We start from the raw sequence: 21652 nt of genomic DNA, 5'->3' as shown, positions 1-21652 counted from the left end.
AGAGTATACAAATATTACTTGTCTACTAAGTCCAATAAAATAAAAGGAAAATATATATGCTAATATTTCGACTTTGAACCTCAAGTTTCTAATAACTAAACATCCTAGTTTACTAAGATGTAAATCTAAGACGTCCGTCTATTTTTCTCACAACTAAATAATAAAAATAACACTCACAAAAAAATAAAAATAAAATAATAATAATAATAATAAAAATAACATGAAAATACAATTACACAATACAAAGAAATTATATTTTCTCATCTCACATGAATAAGAAAACATCAACATGTTTCCATGCAGTCATATAATCAAATACGAGTATCATTTTCTTACAACTGACAAACATATTCACTAATTCAACACAAGTGAATTAAGAACATTAATAAAAATATATGTACACTGGATGGTTCTTTTCAGATTCTCTGCACCTTCTCTTCCCCAACTATCCATCTTGTCAACCAGCTCGGATCTTGGGTAAAGGATTTACATGAAGAAGGGATGATTCCAAGATCAGCACCAATTTGATCGTACTCCTTGAGAGCTGCTGTCATCTCTGCTTCAACGGCACCATCTACAATCTCAACCGTGCCCATGCATAGAGCATCAGCATAGTGCTTCTCCCTCTCAGCATCATTTTCGAAAGGTTCCATCGCAGGACCCTGCAGGTTTAAAAATGTATAAGAAAATTATGCCAATTAGATGAAATGTACTCACAACATGGACAAATATGAGATTGAATTGAATTGAATCGAATCTCCATATTCTCTACTGGCTGATGTGACGTGTTTTAAGTGGGTTTTTTTTTTTTTTTTTAAGTGACTGACATGAAAAGCCATTTAAAACATGTCACGTCAACCGGTGTGATAAATGAGTGTGAAGAATAGCATTTATTCTTATTAGGCACCTCAAATTTGATATTTAGGTAGCCAACATGCCTCCAGTATATGGCATAAGCATCTTGTTCACTAGTAGATGCTTTTAGGTAGGAAGATATCAACTTAAGTAAAAAGCTAATAATTTTTTACACGACATACGAACTTAACACGAAATTAGTGGATTAAAGTTTAATAAATTGGTCAATCTTGGATCAGCCCGCTTAACCCATAAGTGACTTGTTTGACCCATATAATTATAAAATCAAATTTATTTATTTATTTATTTTTTTTCTAAAAAAAAAAAAAAAAAAAAAAACCCTAAGAAGTTGGCGGATGGAACAGGTTATTCATTTACTTGATTTAGTTTTCAAATAACAAGTCAAATGGGTCTTGTTTGAGTCAACCCAATACAACCTGTTTTATCAAACAAATACGACCCATTTATTAAACAAATCGTACCGTGTCAGAATTGAGGGACCTGCCATGTTTAATTAAATGGGTCGTGTCAAATTAACCATTAACAAGTTGGCGGTTCAAACCGGTCAACACAAACCTGACATGCCAACTCTGACTGACAGCCCTCTGCAAAGTTAACACTAGTAAAAATTGAACTTTGAAGTAAATACCAGCCAACCATTTATAAAGCCCTGTAAAACTAGAAGGATCAGGAGGCAGCCGCATGACTTTCAACTTGTGCTTACAACTGTCTAAAATTACATCTCGGAAAACACACTCCAAGATTTTTGCAAACTACAGGTGCCATCTTCTCAACATTTTGTAAAAAAGATAATGCTAAATTGCTTGCCTTTTGGCTTTTATTCTTTCAACAGTAATTTAAAAAAGAAATAACCAATAAAAAATTGAGAACTTGACACGCATGAAAAATGTTTGAAATTCTGTTTCTCTATGATACAGTCGGAGATAATATAAAAATTCATATCATCACTGTTTGTAGAATGAATTAGAGCACCTCCATTTTGTTAAAAGTAAATTGGCTTGAATATTATAAGAGATACGTGACCAAAAGATAAAATTGCCGGAAAGGCCTAAATATTATTACCTGACATAACGCGGCATAATGCTTATAAATCTGACTGTTTTCATCTTGATCACCAAGCAGTGTACCACCATACCAACCGTTGGCTTCATCAACTGACGTCACTGCAAGGTACCTTGAAATCAAGAACACAAACAAATGCATTAACCATGAACTTGACAAAATGCAGATGAATAACAACTCCTTTTTAACAAACTGACAGAAAAACACTGGCAAAGAAAAAATAATAAATCAATTTTGAAATAAATTTTGTCATTTTAAAATGCATCTTCTATTTCAAAATTATATAAGCTAAATTTTGTCATTTTAAGCTAAATTTACTGAAAAGCTTAACCAAATCCAACTCTATCCAGTTCTGCCGTAGTCTCAACATGCTTAAACCTTGTTTTGTTTCGGTTCAGGTCAAGTTGGTCAAATTTCTAAATGATAACATCATTTTAGTATTGTCCTTACAAAAATAGTATAGCATGGCAATGACCCTTGGACCAAATGGCATCTCCTCTCCACATAAATAAGGAATGGAGGGTGAGATTATAGGTTCAATCCCACGCAGGTTAATATCATGCACGCCCTTCTTAGTTTCCTTTAACACAAGTGTGCAAATTGAACATGCCTCTGGCTGTGTCTTACAAAATCAGGAATCAAAGTGAGCTTACAAGTACTAGGAATGTTTTAAGGAACTTCTTAATTAATTATTACATAGATCAGGATTATCAAACATTGAAACCAAAATAAATAAATGAATGACTACACTGTATCTTTTAATGATATGAATGCAAAAAATGTAATAGAATATGAGATATAGTTTCCCTAATTTTGTAGTCTCATTTGTTAGGACAATTGGTGATTTAACATGGTATTAGAATAAAAATTCTGAGTTCTAACCTTAACTCCAAAGTTTACCCTCAATTTCAGTTAAATATTTTACATGTTGAGCCTCACTTGTTGAAACTTAGTTTGAGTTCACATATGTGCAAGAGTGCTAGAATATTAATTAAATTGTTAAATTTACCCATTCCTAAGCTTTTGGGACAATTTTTTGATTATTGAACACCTTTAGCATAAAACAGTAGATAATTCACTATATTTTGTGAAGATAGATTGAACTTAGACAATCCTAAACACAAAAAGAAGAAACTGAATTACAATGTGTTCATTTGCTCAACAGCTCCAAGTGAAGCCTGCCATAGTATACCATTAATTATAGGGGATTTGCAGGAAAACAAGGTCTCCGATGTAGCAACCAAAAGTTGCAGACTTCTAAAACAATTTGGGAAAATTAAAAACTTAAAAACAAAACAAAGCAAAAAAAAAAAAAAAAAAAAAAACTTGCACTCATAGAACAAGAAAATGCATTTTCTATGAAAAAAGAGAAAATGCATTTCTAGAGATATACCTCTGAAAGATATCCTCTTCATTGATATCGCTAGCAGAAGAAAGCCAATTTAGGTCACAAAAACTATCAACTCTTCTGTCATCCTGAGATCCTCCAATTGCAATTTCCTGTGAAGTTACTTTGGGAGCAGAGCCATTTTCTTCATACTTCCTCTGGCCAAAAAGCCAATTTGGGCTTTTGAGCTGTATTTCACTGAACAAAATTTACTAAGATTCAGTGAAGACACCTACGTTACTGAGGATACAGACTCTCTTTCCGCACCATTAACACCGCACAACCCATTGTGATGTGAAAACATTTAAAGGGGGTGAAAAAAAACAGCCAATTATTTCAACTTTTCGAAACTCAGAGAGTGACAGAGCGGGAGTGAGAACCGAGAGAACATACATCAATACTGGCACAATCCTGTGTAATTACATGTTCTTTACTGTAATAAAATGAGATAATAATTGCGTGTAATGAACTTTAATTAGTTTAAACAAAACTGGAAGCTGAAAGGTATAAAGAAAAGGAAGATCTTTCCACTTGTCCATGTAACATTAAATTCAAACAAGCATTTTAAAAAAAAGTAGCATAGTCAATAATATGGAGGTGGCAAAAAAATTTAACCAAGGAAAAATGAAAGGAGACAAGTGCATGACTTTCTTGGGTAAAACAAACGGGTCAATGACATGAAACAGCACAAATTGCATCCAAACAACTGACTTGGAAAAATAATAGACTGCGTGATAAGCAAGAAATTTGATTTAACTAATGAAGCATAATCGAAGCTCAATCAACAACTATGATACTCAGACAAACTACAAATATTTCTAATATAACAAAAAATCAGGAAACAGTTGCAAGTATTTGAGTATTGTAGATATATGGCAGCAGAAGTACAGAACAGAAACATCAGCAGTAAATGAGAAGCCTGAGAGAGAGAGAAAGAGAGATGAATGTGCAAGTACTTGGCATGCAAGCAAACAATTTAAGAGTTGAAGGTGAACAATCATAGAAGGTAAACATAGGATATAAATCATCAAAAGAGAGCTGCTAAAGCCAAGGAAATAATTACGCTGCATCAGGTGCCACACTGGAATTTCCTATACCAGCACCATGTCTTTGATACGGTTCACCATAGAGTCTTACATCCTTTATTACACTAGATGTTCTCTCTATCAATTTATCAAATGCTGTCAACTTCATCCTTGAGAAGTCTTCCCTCCAAGCCGGAATAGGGGCAAGAGTAACTCCAACTCCCGCAAGAGGCTTGGCATCAGATTGTGGACTGCAAAATCAAAAAAAATATTCATCAAAGAAAAAGTAAAAAAATAAAATAAAAATAAAAAAGACTGGAGGAGGAACACATAAATAAGAACCTTAACATCTATGGAGAATGAACCCAGAAAAAGAAAAAAAAATTGGATGTACGATGTTTGCATGTGCACAGGCATACAAGTGTACACGTGGGTGTAAATGCGTGTATGCAGCAGCTTGTAGAGGGAGAACATGGATATTTACCAGTGAAATAGGAAAAGGTCATCTCCAATCCCAGATACATGGAGATAGTAATCCGAATCTAGCTCCCAAATAGCAGGTTTCCCTTCTCTTGGTTGGAAGTAACCCAAAAATCTGGCAAGCACACCAAACGATGATAATTTGAGAAGATGATGTTAAAGAACCAAAAAAAAAAAAAAAGGGGAACAAAATATGAAACAAAACAATCTTTTTTTGGGTCAAAAAAACAAAAGAATGTTAGATAAACTAGGAATTTAAAAATGCCAGTGTCAGCAAAACTAAAGCAACCCAGCTTTCCAAAGATACTGGGTTATTATAAGCAAAGCTAGTAGCTACAGAATGACAATTCAAAACTTCAGAAATCTCATTAGTCGGAAAAAAAGGGAAAAATAGTATTCCAAAAAAATAAGAAAGAAAGTATAACAGGGAGAATTAAGTACAAATTTATAGCATCCTGCTTTTCACCATCAGTGTAAGTATTGCTGTAGTAGCGCTTGATAGACTTCAAAAACTCTCTAGATTGAGTGGTAGCTTTCCACTTTCCTTGCCTCTCTGTAAACACCTGATGCTCATAATAAAGCAGTGATTCACAAAGTCAAAACCAAAGCAGATGAAGTAATATCAAGTTAGTTAACAAAAATGAACAAACAGATGCACAAATTAATGGCATATAGTGATAGACAAAAATCATACAAACTATGATAATGTAGGATATAACTTACTGTGTTGTGAGCTTCAGACCCACCATACTGCTGGGCAAGAGCATCCCCCATGCTCTGATACATATCCATTAGAGATGCAGCCATGGTACTATCAGGGTCCACTTTAGGCACATCCGTTAAACCCATTGCATGGAGCTGGCGGCCCAAAGCTGCAAGGCCATAGGCATACTGGGCAACGTTTGTGCGATCCAAGCAGTCAATGCAGTTAGTGCGCAGAACTCCACTTTGAAATCGTGGCCCTTCACCGCCAGAATTATCTTTTCCATTTTGTTGACTAAAATCAATCTCTCTGTCACGATTAACTAAAGAATTTAGATTTTCATTACTGCTTCCAATCCTAGCAAGATCCCCTGAATTAGCTGTCAGATCTCTAATTGAAGCATCCCTGTAAGAAATGAAAATGAGCTATATAGAGAACACCTGAAGCCTAAACAAAAATAATTTAACAATAGAGCATCATCAAATTTATTATTTCAAAAGAAATCTTCAATGTTAAGCCCCAGTGTTGAAAAAGTACCACTAGGTGCCATGAATGTGAGATTTCACGAGGCTATGTATTTAGAATGATGGAAATACCAAAATACCCTTGTATTAAGAAGGGTCACTCAACTAAAATCACATTCACATATTCATGAATTTATAAACGGTCAATAAATTGCTGTCACAGAACTTGTTACAAAAGAAGAAAAAAACATCATATGATCAATAACACTAACAAATTCAATGGTGGTTAGGCTCTATTTGTTTCAACGTAAAATCTTTTTTAGAAAATGTTTTCCTTATTTTCTGGTGTTTGATACGACTAAAAAATCATAGTCAAACTGAAAATATTTTCGGTTGACCAAAAAAACCTTCTTTAATTTTTGTAAAATGGTTTTTCTTTTTTAAAACCGTAAACCATTTTCCAAGTTTGATCTTCTTCTTACACGCAGTCTCTTGTGGTTCATTCTCTGCTGCCACCAGAGTTTGCTGGAATCTGCCACCACCTGCCGGAGTTCACCGGAAACCGCTACTAGAGGTCGTTGGAACCACTGCCAGTTGCCACCACTGGAGTTCACAAAAAACCGCTGTTGGAGGTCACCAGCCATTTTCCACTGTTGGAGGTTGCCAACCATTTTCCGTACAAGCCAAACACCGAAAAATGCTTTCAGTGAAATTTGGTTAAAAATATTTTCCAATAGAAAATATTTTACGTCGAAACAAACGGAGCCTTATCTATCATTTTTGTTGCACAATAATCGTTCAGTCTTTTTTCATTGTCAGTAATAATGCATTCAGTCTACAGAAATTTCTTGGAATGCCTTCAACACCATGAAGTAAGATACTCTAACACCTGATATTACCATCATCAATGTTTTCAAAGTTCTCAATAATTTGTGTGGGCACATAACATAATAGATTTCATTATAGATGATGTTGGGAGTTCAGTGAAGAACTTAATGTCAATTTTAATAGGAGAAAATATACTTTACCCTCCTGAAGTATGCTCACTTTTGTGTTTTGGCCTCAAATGTTTAAAAAGTGATATTTGACCGCACAAACTATTAAACAGTGACAAGTTGACACCTTTGTCAACTTTTTTGTCTTTTTGGACGGAATAGAAGTCATGTGCGTCACACGTGACTTTTTAGCACCTATACTCCCAAAAATGCCTTGGGGGTTAAAGTGTTAAAAAAATAAAAAGGGGGATGGCCGAGCCACCACCCTTATTCCATTTTTTTTTAATTAATTTTTTTATTTATAGTTTTTATATATTGACAATTTTTTTTTCTTTTATTATTATTATTATTATTTTTTTTTTATATATATATTATGGGTGACACGTCATAATCTGATTGGTGTTGATGTAGCATTAAACAGTTTACGTAAAAAAATTAGACGGAAATTGGGTGTGTAAATCTATTTGTTGTTTTTGCATACCACAAAGAGCTTATGGTAAATCAGTGTAACCACAAAGACTGATTTTACATTTTTCCCAAACTTATATATTATATAAGACATCATTGAAAGTGGAGCAAATATGATATGCCAAACCTCATTCTAAATGAATCACGAAGGTAATTTTGGCACCCTAAACAAGAGAAACTCCACTTCAAGAGTCTAGCTTTATCATATTTTTTATGTTTTAAAATCTTAAATCCTAAGACTTGATCATTTGCACAAATGTTCCTCAAAAAGCAAAATAACATGGTAATTTCAATTTTTTTAATCTATCCAATTCTACTTTGTAACCAAAAACTAAGACAGAAGGTCGGACAGACTTTTGCTATCATAAGAACACCTTAAATTCTTGAGTGGATATAGGTCAATAAGTTTAGTAAAAAATACAGACCTTCCTGTGCTTGTCCGACTAATGTTTTTGCCCCTCCTCTTAGCAATGGTAGGTTTACCACTATAGTAAAAACCAGTCAAATCAAGTGCCTCACTTGCCACAGCACCTAAAACTGCCAAAACATTGGCAGACTTGCTTTGGAAACAGCAGAATTACAGAATGATTAGCTCAACATAAAAAATCATACAAAAATAAAATAAAATGAAAGAGAGGGAGCAAGACAAAGAGGGAAGAAAAAGAAGAAGCAACCTACTTACCTCTTTGCAAACTTGTGAAAGTCCCAATGAATAAATTTAAGATGGTTTTCTTCTGAAAGAATCTGGTTGAGATACCCAACCGCATTTGCGAACTCACGCCTAAGCATCATTTCTCTTGGCCTTTTTTCAACAGTCTGCATTTGAACATTTAAGTTAGTTCCAAGAATATTAGAAGTGAAACTCAAACTAAATAGCGAGTGATTCAAAAATAAAACGCTGAAAGCATATATATCAATGTTTGTATATATGGGCATTAAAAAGCAGAAGATAAATTCATAAATTTGTTAGATATTACAATTAAATCTGGAGAAAGTTTTCATTATTCCTAAATATTGGCGATAGCCACTTCCCAGAGAGAGAGAGAGACCCACACAGATAATCAAAAACATACGAATAATGACCCTTGAGCTCCCAAAAACGTCATCGTAATTGTACATTACGTCCACATCAACAAATGTCATTTTAATCCCAAACATTAACTCTACAGTGATGCAAACATGCAACAATAGCATGTTGGAAAGAAAGTGATAAGGAGTGTGCCAATTCTTGAAGTTTCTATAAAGAAATTGATACAAGAAACTTTACAGGGAGAAAAAGAAGTAGCAGATCGCACAAGGCATTAAATCTAACATCAGATAAATGGAAGCAAGATCCCAATTTAAATTCTTTTTTTCACCCCTCTTTTTCTTGGCCCAATGTGAAAATAATTCAGTACTACTAACAAAGCCCCACACAAGAAGAATCCAATATCATGTAATCGGAAACTATAGTTTTTCTAATGGCAGCCATGAAAATGAATTTGAAGATGACCTTAATTAAATTAAGCACTATAATTGGATTGCCATATCTCCGTGCCAGGTCTTCAAAATGTAATCTTGTTGCCTCATATGTGGGGTCATATCTCTGTACTGAAGTCAAAAAGACAACATTCATTCTATGTACATGAAGCTAAAAGTATAACACCCATAAAACTCAACAAAAGATCAGCAACAAAGCAAATTAAATTCATAAAATAGATACTCTTACATATTATATCTGGTTTAGGACTAAATCTTGAAGCTTCTTGTGACCAGAAAAGAGGAATCGAACCACGCATCTGCACAACAGAACTCATCCTTCCCTTGCATGACCCAGTTTCCTCATCAATGACAATCTGCTCTGTCTCAACATCATTTGCAACCCTTCCGCGATCATTAACTCCCCTTTTCAAATAACTGCAATTTATGAAAACCACTAAAATAATTGAAGCAATGACACGAAATCACTATAACATTTCCTACATACACACAGAGACAAACAAGTTCTCTGTATTATGAAACTGAACAGATATTTCCTAAAATTGAAATTAGTACTCTATACAAGGAAACTCAATAGAAAAGGAAACTTTTCTTTTTCTCATCAGCTTCAATCAACCAAAACTAAAGGTAGTATGTGTGAAGAGTTTATGTTTCTAGATCCCTCTCTGGTTCTCAGGACCACTCCATCTTATCTGTGTGCTTTTCAGTTGTAAAAAAATTAAAAGGCAAATTCTTGTTCTATAACTCACTCCAATTTGCAATTCGGTATCTTAAAAAATTCAAAAAAACAAAATAGTCAACAAAAACTAATTGATGCAGTCATTGAAGATGGCTTTGTTGCTGTTTCGTGTGCTACTTTCCAATTTATACAAACTCGAGTTTAGTGGAAACACATGCAACATCAAATTAAGATAATAAAATAGTTTTAAAGTCTAATCATAAGTAGTCAACAGTTGAAACAGTTTTTAATTTGGCTCAATGGTTTAGTAGTCATAAGTAGCTCTTTTTTGGTGCTTTTTAATAGTGTGGCAGAACCATAAATTCCCACAAATCTTGTGCCAGTACTTTTAGGGTATTTTCTTAATTATGCCTATCCTAGAGTTTTCCATTGATATTAGGATTGTTTTGCTTGAATGTTAAGTAGTTATGTGTTTATTAAGTATTTTACGTATTGAGGAGTCCAAGTCCTAGCCCTAGTAAGATAAATAAAACTGAAGAGTCTTTATAAATACGCTTCAATTTACTCAAAGAAATCAGAGTTTGAGTGTTAAGGCAAGATTGTCAAGCATGTTCTCCCTCCTTTTTCTGCATTATCCCCATTCATGGGATACTGTTACACAGCCAAAGAACAGCCTTTAAGCCTCTCTTTCCTTCCATCTTTACAACCCAAAACCATATTTCTCCGATATCCTTTAAGACCCTTAAAAACTGAAGTTTCCCTTTCCTTTAGTCACTTGATGACCACCATACCTTAAAGCACTGTGCATTTGTCTAAAAACTTAAGCTAATAGAAATGATGAATTTAATCATTTATACATCATTCTAACATTACCCATCGCGTATAGACCCAAACACCAACTCAACAAGTGAGGTCCAACATACTAGGAAAGTTCGAATCCTATCTTGCCTGGCTAGAGTAGAAACAAAGTTTGAACTTAGGATCACTTGTTCCAATACTATGATAAAATACCACTTTAGCAGAGCTTAAGATATAGCAACTAATGAATTTAATTACTTAATTAATAGTCTGATAATCCCTATATTGTTGCTACCAGAATTTTGTTCTCTTCAACAAATAGCCCTCAATTTTCCTAACTTAACTTAAAAAAAAAACAAAAATTAAAAAAAAAAAAAAAAAAAAGTGAAACCCAGTTGCTCTCTTTTTTATATCCAAACTTATCTAACACAGAGTCGATTGTGAGCAAGCTTCCAAATCGGTTCTACATCACTTAATCACAACTTCTAATGATTAAGGATAAGTTCTCCTTGCAGCTTGTCCATAAAATAAAAAAATAAAAACAAAACAAAAACAAATAAAAAAAACTCATGAAAACAATGTACTGGTAACACTTTTCATAAACACAAAAAATAAAAAAATAAAAAATAAAAAGATAACAGTCCCATCAAATAAGAAGAACACAAACAATGAGCGCAATGAGAAACAATTGCCTTAGAAGTCCCAGACCAAACTACAAAAGATTGAAAAAATTCATACAAAAGGAAAGGTTGCCACATAAGAGTTGAGAAAACAACGTTTTTAAATTAATTATTCTACCCGTAAAGAAAGTTAAATAGGTATATTTGGGGAGAAAAAGAGAGAGAGGAGGCATGATTTGATTTTGAACTTTGATGAAAGAATCAAGATTAAAAACTTTTTAACTTTTTTTTTTTTTTTTAATAAGTAATCAAGATATCATTAAAAGTGTAATGCACCCCATATACACTAACACAAGAAATATACAACCTAACTAGCAGGCGCAAAAAGAACAAGAAAATCACCAAAGAAGAAACATAAGCAGAAAAATAAAGACTTAATTTCCATCAAAGTACTCATACGATCCTCAAAACTTTTTTTTTTTTTTTTGATAAATAAGTGATTCATTAAAAAGCGCAGAGGGGCACAACCCTATTACACAAGAAGTATACAAAGAAAGGCCCTACTCAAAACTTCTACAATTCATTTCCCTCCAAAGACAGTAAAAAAGACACGAAGGCACTATTTTCTACACAGCAACACACTGAGTGCCACTGGAAGTCCACCAACAAGTATACAAATCCCAAGACAACCCAAATCAACTGAGAAAAACATTCCAAATGGCACAAACAACCTCAAAATGAAGAAGGAGATGGTCTACAGACTCCTCATTCCTTTTGTGCATACAACACCTATCAACTACAATGGTGTGTCGTTTCCAGAGATTATCCATAGTAAAGATCTTTCCTAGGGCCACCAACCACATAAAAAAGGCCACCCTCAATGGAACATTAATCCGCCAAACACTCTTCCAAGGGAAATGTAACCCATCATGACAACCCAAGAAGGATTTAACGCCAAATAACCCTTTTTTGAAAGGGACCCACCACAACTTGTCTTCCCCTTCCTGTCTCATTCTCGCTAGATACAACGTCCGGAAGATCAAAGCAAAAGCATCCACCTCTCAATCATGAGTCACTCTAGCGAGGCTCACATTCCATTGAAAGGCACCTCTTAGAAATTCCACATGAAGAGTTCTTATAGGGTGGGATTAATGAAGAGTTCAAGTTTCATCTGGTCAGTTGGAACAAGGTCTGTTCTCCGATCTCTGAGGGAGGTTTAGCAATCCAGAGTTTGTGTTTGATGAATTAAGCTTTGTTGGGGAAATGGTTCTGGAGATTTGCTCATGAGAAAGAGGCTTGGTGGAGAAAGATCCTGGTGGCAAAGTATGGTGCGGTTTAGGGTGGTTGGTGTTCTAGGGAACCCAGTGGATCGCATGGGGTAGGGTTATGGAAGCACATTTGTAGGGGGTGGAGGTTGTTCCAATGCCACAATAGATTTGACCCTGGTCTTGGGTCCAATATCAGGTTTTGGGATGATATCTGGTGTGGTGACATGTCTCTCAAGGATGCTTTTCCTGGATTTTTCCATATCGCCACCAATAAGGATGCGTCTATTGCAGATAACAGGGAGTGTCTAAATGGTTCTGTGCAGTGGAATGTTACCTTCATTCGTAGGGTTCATGATTGGGAAGTGGAGGTCTTTGCCTCTTTTTACACGCTCTTGTACTCGCATACGATGCATGGGGAAGGGGAGGATAGGATGTGGTGGATCTCTTCACGTAAAAGAAAATTCGAGGTAAGATCTTTTTACAGGATCCTTGCCTCTAAAGATCTCATCCCTTTCCCTTAGAAAAGTATTTGGCGCACTAAGGTTCCTTCGAGAGTGGCTTTTTTTGCTTGGACGGCCGCGCTTGGAAAGACTCTAACCTTGAATAATGTTCGGAAGAGAGGTATTGTTGTGATAAACCGTTGTTGCATTAGTGAATCGGATGGGGAGTCAGTTGATCATCTCTTTCTTCATTGTGGGGTTGCGCATATCTTGTGGAATGCCATCTTCACTCGGTTTGGCTTGTGTTGGGTTATGCCTGGTAACGTCAAGGAATTGTATGCTACTTGGTGGGCGGGTGGCAAATCTCGTAGTGCTGTTGTATGGAAGATGGTTCCTTTTTGCCTCATGTGATGCATTTGGAATGAGAGAAATGCTAGATGTTTCAAGGACTCGTCTAGGAACATTGAGGACCTTATCCACTTCTTCTAGTACACTCTTTTCACTTGGACTGTTGGCTGGCTAGCACCCTTAGTGATCAGCTTCCCTGATTTTCTTTTAATGTTCACTTCTTCTTTTTCTTCTTCTTAGTCGCTCTCTTGTATACTTCCTGTGTACTAGCGTTGCGCCCCTCTGCGCTTTTGATTTATCCATCTTCACTTATCAAAAAAAAAGAAATTCCACATGAGCCGCAACAGAAGCATCCTTTGCGCATGCAATACCAAATAAAATTGGAAATGCATCCTTAAAGGCAAGATCCCCACACCAAAGATCATACCAGAATCTAATATTTGAGCCATCTTCTACCTCAAATCTGATTTGATTACAAAACTTCCCCCAAACTCCTCCTAATAATAAAAAAATCCCTCAAGATGAGTCACTCATTGCCTCTCATTTTTCTATAACTTCCTGTGACTTGTTTTCTCTCCTATCCCTCCTCTAGCGATGGAGCGTGTAGGCACATTCCGCTAGTCACCAACTTCGCTTCTTCTTCTAAACCCCTCTCTTGTGATTTCCTAAGCTTTTTCCCTTTCCTCAATCTGTTTTTTCCAATCTTTCCTTTCCTAGAGGTGGTGTGTGGAGGCACGTCCCACTAGGTTTAAGCTTCAGGTCGTTGTCACTTGTCGTATGAGTTGGAGTTGGAGTTGGGCTGTCTCGGAGATGGATCTTTTGTCTTTGAGAGTTGTTGTGGCACATCTTGGCGCATGCTCTTCTCTTTGATGTTGAGTGAGCGGAGATGGAGAGATGCTTCTTTGTGGAGGCCAAAACGTTTGAGTTCTCGGTGGTGGAAGGGTCTTCGGTGTTCCGGCTAAAGGAAAGGAGGAAGGAATTTTCCAATGTCGTGTTATTGAGCACACTGTACTGCGTGGTTGACGTCGACAGGGGACGAGTTACTGCGAAGTGATGGTGCTAAGGAGTTCACCAGATATTTTTGTGAGGGTCTGAAGTTGTGCACTAGCCGAAGCGATGGAAATAGGTTCCGGCCGATACTTGGAGATGACGGTCTTCGTGATGGGTGGTCAAAGAAGGCTGGTTTTGATTCCTGAGGGTTGCAAAGGGTGGGGATGCAACTGATTTGCCTCCGAGTTGAGGAAGGTGAAGACTTTTTTTGATTATAGGTTGGGTTTCGCCATTGTGGCGATGTATTCTGGGAATACCTCTGGGGCAGAGAAGAAGACTGGGTCTGGGTTGGGTTTAGTCTTAAGGAATTATTTGCATTCAAGGGGATTCGAACCTTAGACCTGATGGAAACGCCACCAAAACCAAGGCCCTTACCACTTGAGTCAACCCCTTGAGGTTGACTTTTTAAAATCAAAATAGAAACTGCATAAACCACAATCCGTGAAAAGAGAAGGAAAGAGCATACAGGGATCAATTGGGGAGTGAGAGAGAGAGAGAGAGTAGTAAAAATAAAAAAGAAAGAAGAACAAAAATTAAATTCCATTTGGAAAAACATAAGAAACAACAACACATTCTCTAAAAAAAAACCTTTGAAATTCTTATTGGAAAGGGGGAAAAACGAATCTCCCGCTATAATTCTGCCACAAAGGGTTACTGCAAGAAAGGAATCCAATATGCAGAGAGAGAAAGTCTAACCTGGTTTGTTGCTCCTCCTCCTTCAGTCCTTCCCTGAACAAACCACAAGAGATAAACGCCTATGGGGGTAAAAGTTCATATAAACTATTTACGGTATCCAATAATTTGTGGATCACACACGCACACCCACCCACCCATATACTCATATTGTTAATAGCTACATACATAGCCAAACACCCAATATCCAATTGCGACCTATAGAAGTAAGTAGGTGCCCCAACATCCAGTAAATCACCTGCATCTTAGTTTTGGCAGTTCAGTGCCTTAACTTTCTATTGGGTAAATTGCCTAACCCATAGGTATTGAACAGAGTTATAAATTTCAAAAATACCAATAAAAGGCTGATTTGAACCTCCAGTGTCCACCCTAGCTCATATAAAATTAAAATATAGAAGAACAGAACACCAATGGAGACTAACTGACCTCACAAAAGACCATAACATTGGAGGAGCAACTTTTAAGCGGGGGAATTTCGTTTCTTAGGATTAAGTACTTTTGATCCTTGAAGTACTACAACAATCATAATTGGTTCCTCAAAGTTTAAATATGAGCAATTAGATCCTTCCAGTTTTTTAAAGCATGTCAATGTCATCTGGTCGTTAATAGGTGTTACTGTCATGGTAGAATTTGATAATGTTGCATGTTTTCTGTCAACTTGACCAATAAATAGATGACATAGCATGCACAAGATCAGAACGTGTGAGCCACATATCCACTTTACAATTATTTACTAATTAATCATTTAAATCAGAAGGCTTAATCATTATACAATTAAATTATCATCTTTCTGCCTAATGTAAAATAATATAACCAGAGTTTGTTAGTTGAAATACCCAACAGGTACATGGCTTATCCTTGACAGCACAGGGAAAACCATCTTTCCTTTCAATGCAAATTCATTTTAAGCCTTCTCACATTCAGGAGTTCAGTAGGTACTAAAGATTTCCTAAGCTTCAAATGCATATGTTACATGAATGTCATTCATGCACACAAATGCATACATCAGCACCTTCCTAGCAAAAAATATACCAATAACTAAGAATAAGTGACTGCACAAACTCTCCCAATATGTGTCATGAATGTTACTTTAAACAGATAATGTTAAAGCGCAACCAAAAAACATAAAACGTATATACATTATAAAGATTGTTTGCATGGGACTTATACCATCATTTATCATCTATAAATATTTGTGTGTTCTGGTTAAGATTTATACCATCAAGTATTTGTGCTCTTCTACTTCTCCTTAGTTGAGGATTTCTCTAGTATACTTCCAGTGTACTAGGTTGCATCCTTTGCACTTTTTAATAAGATTGATTTACTTATAAAAGTAAGAACCCTGATGAATAGTACCATATTACCATTGTATTTATGATGTGAATTGTCAAACACAACAGCACAACAAGGTTATTTCGTAGGTTTCCAAGCACATGTGATGCAATTTGAGACTCTTAAGTTGCTTCTGATGTATTTCCAGAGTTGATCCAGGCTTTAACTGAACCAGAGCAACAATTTTTATTTTTTGTGATCTCTAAACTAATTATAAGCTGGAAGAAAAAGGCTACAGGGTAAAAGAGCATCTAAGGTGATACTCAAAGCAGCTAATTGAATGGAGTTTGAACCAAGAACAGAAGAAATTAAAGGGAAGGTCTACAAGGTCTGGAAACTAGAAAACTAATGTATGTAATCAATTTTCTTTCAGATCTAATGTTTTGGATACAATTTCAGTCAACTTGTTAAATAAAAGCTATTTTTTATAAGAACTTGTTAAATAAAAGATATAAGATGAACCAGTTCAGTCTAAAACATACCGTGTCCCTGCAAAATGACGAGAGCGTCTTGAAACCAGAGAAACACCAAAGTCCCTCCCAAAAATTGATAGCCTCATCTGCCACCATCAAGTTCAAAAGAGTTGAGGGAAGTACTAAATACACGTTATGCTCAATAAAATTGAATTACAGGACAATAGGATGAAGCAATCATGTACTATGATTGAATTCTAGAAGGGGGTGAAATAGTGGAAAAGGGCAGAATCACCTTTAAAAGATAAGTTCTGCTTCCATTAAATAATATTTCAGAAGGTATTTACAGCTGAAGGATATAGCATACCTAGTCACTCATAATCACTAAAAACAAAAGGCAGTGGTAACAGTAAAAAAATGAAATTACATAAAAATGAAACTATGTTGCATACCATATGCCATGTACAAGATTGTACACATTGTGTCACACACCAAGATGCTATGTTACTATCTAATGTTACCATCTGCACATCGCTTTTGCTATCACTAAACTATCTAATGTTACTATCTGCACATCGCTTTTGCCATCACTAAACTATCTAATGTCACTATCTGCAGATCACTTTTGCCATCACTAAACTAATTGCACCATTAATCCCTCAATTGATCTCAGTTACAAAACTTTGCAATTTGTAAACCAGCAGTAGATGCAAGCAGAAATAGAAGCATGGATTTAAGTTCAAGGGGTCAAAGGGAATTTTTGTAATTCTGAAAACTGCTGAGCAGCTGACTTATGATGGCTATGATGATGAGGAAGAGAATGTTGATATTTACCCAGTACAAGGAATCTTTGGCAATACCACAAGTCATGACTGCATTGAGAGTATAGGAGGAAGATTGGAAGCGGCATAATATTTTCCAAACATGAGTTCTTTGTGGTAGGAAGGTGTGTGATATTGTTCTCGATAGGAGTAGCAGTGAGAACATTATTTCCAAAGAGGCAGCCAAAAAGTTGAAATTGCCTCTTGAAAAGCATCTCATCCTTTCAACATTGTGTGGCTTCCAAAGGTAATGAAGTGCTGGTCACATCTCATTGTTTAGTCAATTTTTCCTTGGGTGACAATGTTGATAGTGAAGCTGTGGTGATATTGTACCTATGGATGCATGTCACATTCTATTGGGTAGATCATGGTTATATGACAATGACATGATCCACCGCACTAGAGCCAACACATTCATTCCGAAGGGGTAACAAAAACTATACATTGCATCATCCTCTTAGGGAAGATGACACTAGTTCCTCTAAATACAATAAGGTTAATGGCTTCTTGACTGCTGCAAAGTTTGAAGCTGAGAGTCAAGATATGGGAGTTATGTATGCACTGGTTTGCAAGGTTGAAAAGGATAAGGAGCTTGCAGATTCATTAGAATCAAATGTTTAACATATATCCAGACAACACCCAAATGGACAACAGGATCTTATGTGTAAACTTCAAGTATGGTATATAAATTTCAAATCTACATGTGATGAAGTGTAAACCATTAAAATACAAAGAGATAATAAAGAGAAAGTCTCTCATACCTGTTTAAAATGCCCATGAACTAATGCTATAGTCCAGATAGTGTTATTGCATCTTGATCTAATTGATTGTGTCAGATAAGCATTCCACACAAATATATTGTCATATGGCATCCCTTCATCACCCATTGACAGCACATTTTTTTGCAAACTTTGCATTATTGGATACGTATAGCTATAGAAAAAATCTTTGGTGAGATCAACACTAGACAAAAGCTTCTTGTACCTGCATTAGAGGAAACATTTCGAAATAAGTACAACTACAATGTGCTTTTACAAACCCATTGGCGGGTGGGCACAAGGGATTTAGTTTAGACTATCAAAAAACAGAAAGATTTTTCAATAATATACAACAATATTAAAAAAAATATATATTCTAAAAATTATTGGATATTTCTTTTAAGTCCATCAAGTCCCAACATAGGTAGAGTCAGCTCAGTAGTTTCTACGACCCAAATGGTTTATAACATATAAACACATAGCTTCACACATATTTAGAATGCCCAGCCACAACATTCAATGCAGGTCTGTTACGGTTGCTACACCTAGTCACATATTAATTCAAATAAATTCCTCCAAGTAATATATTAAAAGACTACACAGCTCTTGATTTCAGATACTACCTAAAGGTTATCCTGAATAGAAACAGGCTCGCCAAAAATTAGAAAGTAACTCAATGTATTTATTGTGGAAAATTTCAGCCAATCAGTTGTGGGGTCATTTGCAAAGACTATGTCTTTCCTCTGTCTAGCCAACAGGGATAGGTAAATCTCCCTAAGAAATAAATGAACTAGCTATAGTATTGGATGGAACTTTGGGGGCATCATCCTGTTAAATTCCTCAGTTTTTTTTTTTTTTTTTGGCAGCGGGAGGGGTTAAGTGTATTTTCTTTTTTGGTAAGTTCCCTAAGCCAAAGATGATTGATTGTCATTCATTAACCAAAACAAGTGCCACAGATCCAAGTGTGCAGTCTGAGAAAACTGACGGTGGCAGACATCTCCTCTTTTCCCCCTAACTAAGAGAACCTTCACTAATATGGTGGCCAAAGAACTAATGTCACCATAAACATTATGCCCTATGACAATCTACTAAGTCGTTGCATATAATCTATTTGACAAGAATTACGCAAGGGCTATATCTACAATTTATGGAACTACTTCATCTAGATACACAAATAACAAAAGTTTGATGAAAAAATTGTATAAGAAAAAAACAATTACCTTAGCTCTGTTTTAGAGTGTGCTACATCAGTTTGAACTGAGACATGAGGGATCGTAATTAATTGGCTCTCCTCTATACTGTAAATTGCGTGACCACATAGACATCCAATTTGCCGACGCTTAGTGACCAGAATCAAATAATACGACTCCAGAAACTTAATGCAACCTAAAACCACAAGAAGCATATATATATATTACTATTTTGGTACAACCCCCAAGTGTTGGAACACCCATATGGACATAAAATTGTAATACTCTTACCCGCAATACCAAAAACCTTTGCTACAGGGGTTAGCCCCCCGGTGGCTCGATTGCCCTCATCAATGCGCTGAAGCAAGTTCTTGATTTCCTTCGGAGAATACACCACTGGGTCTTCACTGATATTGAGATCAGATGGCTCACTACGGTCAATCTTCAACACCCGGAAGAGCTTCTTATTACGATCGCTCCCAATCAGATAAAATCTCTGATTATAGAACCCAATACCCAATTGTCAAAAGAAAAAAAGAATAATATAATAAGAGTAATGCTAAAAACTACATTTTTATCCTACAATGTTGATGTGACACTTCCAACTAAATTTTGGTTTTTTTTTTTTTGTTTTACCAATGACTGATCAAAGGATTGGTTGGTACTGCTGCATTAGCATTGTGAGATCTAAACGTACTTCTTAACATTACACATAGAACAAGAGTAATGCTAGAAACTATATTTTTATCTCACAACTATCCCATAATGCAGATTCAGACATGTAATTTCATATTCTCACATCTCAAACAATCAAAAACTAATAAATTCAAGATGATCCAGACATGTAATTTCATATTTTCATATCCCAAACAATTAAAAACTAATAAATTCAAGATTCTCTGTTCCTTTTTCTTTCCTTTTCCAAAATTCTCTAGGCAACCAAACGAGCTCAAGTTTAAGAACGGAATTTCCATGGCTCAGGTTTTAAAAATTCAGAATTAGAACCTCTATTAGACGCAACTAATTTTTTTTCCTAGGGTTCAATAAACGTATAGATCTCCGAGACCTCACTTAATCTTATTCGGCGAATAAAAAACTAAATTCTCCGTTATGTAGGTTTAAGAAAGAAACGGAACTCTCGTATACCATATTAATTTGTCCGGTCCCAAACATTCAATAGAAACAGAAAAGAAGTAAAAATTTTAAAGTCTTTCCTTAGAATTCTACTATTTTCTCGCATTTTCCCAGCAATCAAACAGTTACCTGTCTGGTTTCGTAGAGTCTGAACTTCTCGAGAGAGTAGGAGCTGGGATCGACTTCGGGGTCGTTGGCAGGGTGCACTTTGGCGGAGGACGGAACGTAAGGCGGGATGTTGGAGTTGGGCTTCGAATTCTCGGATTTCGCCATGGAAATTGGAATTGGAATTGGAATTGGAATTATGAATACTCTATACAAATAGAATAAGCTTCTGGTGGGTTTGGCCTGGGCATCCGATTTGGTTTGGGGTTTGAATTTCTGGTGGAAGAATGGGGCTGTTTGGGTAGTTCAGGCGGTTATACAAGACTCCACTAAACAACATTCTTTTTCAATAGCTTGGTTTATAATGATTTTAATATTGTGAAAGCATCATGCAGAACATTGTGCCGAGTTGCGAAAGCACTACAAAATAATGAATTATTTACTCTTGCGACTTGAATGAATAAATGAATATAAAGAGATTGGAAAATACTTATTGGAGTTCAAAGCATCTCTGCCAAAGGTTATTATTTTAGCTATTGAAAATACTATTTTTTTTTTTTTTTTTTTTCATTTTAGTTACTAGCTAGTTTTTTATTACATACTTCAGCAGAATATTTATTTTGACTCTCTACTATAATTAAATAATATTTTTTAGTATTGTTTTTATTTTAGAGATCAAGGAAAGAGAAAATAAAAAAATCTTACAAGTTGTTACAAGTTGTTATAGTGACACCATAGCAGATTTTAAGAAAACTTTTATTTTAAAGTATATGCCGAAGCTCCAAAAATGGTTATACTAGCTAAATTTTAACAAAATTTCTATTTTAAAGTGACTGTTGAAGATACTCTTAGGGATGTACATGCAAAATACATGTGCAGTTATTTGCAATATCCTCATTCGCAAAATAAGTATATCAATTATTTTAGGGCTCTAAGAGGACTCAAGCTGTATCCGTTACTAAAATCTTGTGTATTCATTAGTTTATTCATTGATAACATTGTTATTTATTCTGGGAGTTGCGATATTTACTGTTGAAAGAGTCCTTTGAGCAATAAATATTGCT

The 21652-nt window shown here is 35.5% G+C and overlaps 1 protein-coding gene across 2 annotated transcripts; it reads right to left on the bottom strand.

Annotated features, from left to right (window-relative positions):
- Nucleotides 1–240: 240 nt before the first annotated feature.
- Nucleotides 241–21023, bottom strand: LOC132189175 (phosphatidylinositol-3-phosphatase SAC1). 2 transcript variants are annotated; one of them, XM_059603765.1, is made up of 17 exons: nt 20613–21023; nt 19641–19845; nt 19380–19545; nt 18163–18385; nt 16650–16726; nt 14839–14871; nt 9169–9356; nt 8953–9050; nt 8143–8276; nt 7886–8020; nt 5554–5938; nt 5272–5393; nt 4835–4945; nt 4389–4601; nt 3332–3523; nt 1939–2050; nt 241–662 (listed from the first exon to the last, which is right to left on the bottom strand). In XM_059603765.1, the coding sequence occupies exons 1-17, from the start codon at nt 20754–20756 to the stop codon at nt 417–419; spliced, it is 2784 nt and encodes a 927-aa protein (XP_059459748.1). In that variant the 5' UTR covers nt 20757–21023; the 3' UTR covers nt 241–416. The 2 variants fall into 2 exon arrangements, with proteins under 2 accessions (XP_059459748.1, XP_059459750.1); XM_059603767.1 differs by lacking the exon at nt 14839–14871.
- Between the last annotated feature and the right edge of the window lie 629 nt (nt 21024–21652).

Source organism: Corylus avellana, chromosome ca8, assembly GCF_901000735.1.
Source record: "Corylus avellana chromosome ca8, CavTom2PMs-1.0".
Taxonomy (NCBI): Eukaryota; Viridiplantae; Streptophyta; class Magnoliopsida; order Fagales; family Betulaceae; genus Corylus; species Corylus avellana.
The sequence above is the reverse complement of the archived record's forward strand: the minus strand, read 5'-3'. Positions and strand labels throughout refer to the sequence as shown.

Bases quoted from the DNA above. Each gene is read 5' to 3' on its own strand.
- LOC132189175 (XM_059603765.1), bottom strand. From the start codon at position 20,756: ATGGCGAAATCCGAGAATTCGAAGCCCAACTCCAACATCCCGCCTTAC. The intron at 4,946-5,271 runs GTACTTAATTCT...TGTGCTTGCCAG, and splicing joins AAGCAGGATGCTATAAATTT to ATTTTTGGGTTACTTCCAAC. The intron at 4,602-4,834 runs GTAAATATCCAT...TTGATTTTGCAG, and splicing joins GACCTTTTCCTATTTCACTG to TCCACAATCTGATGCCAAGC.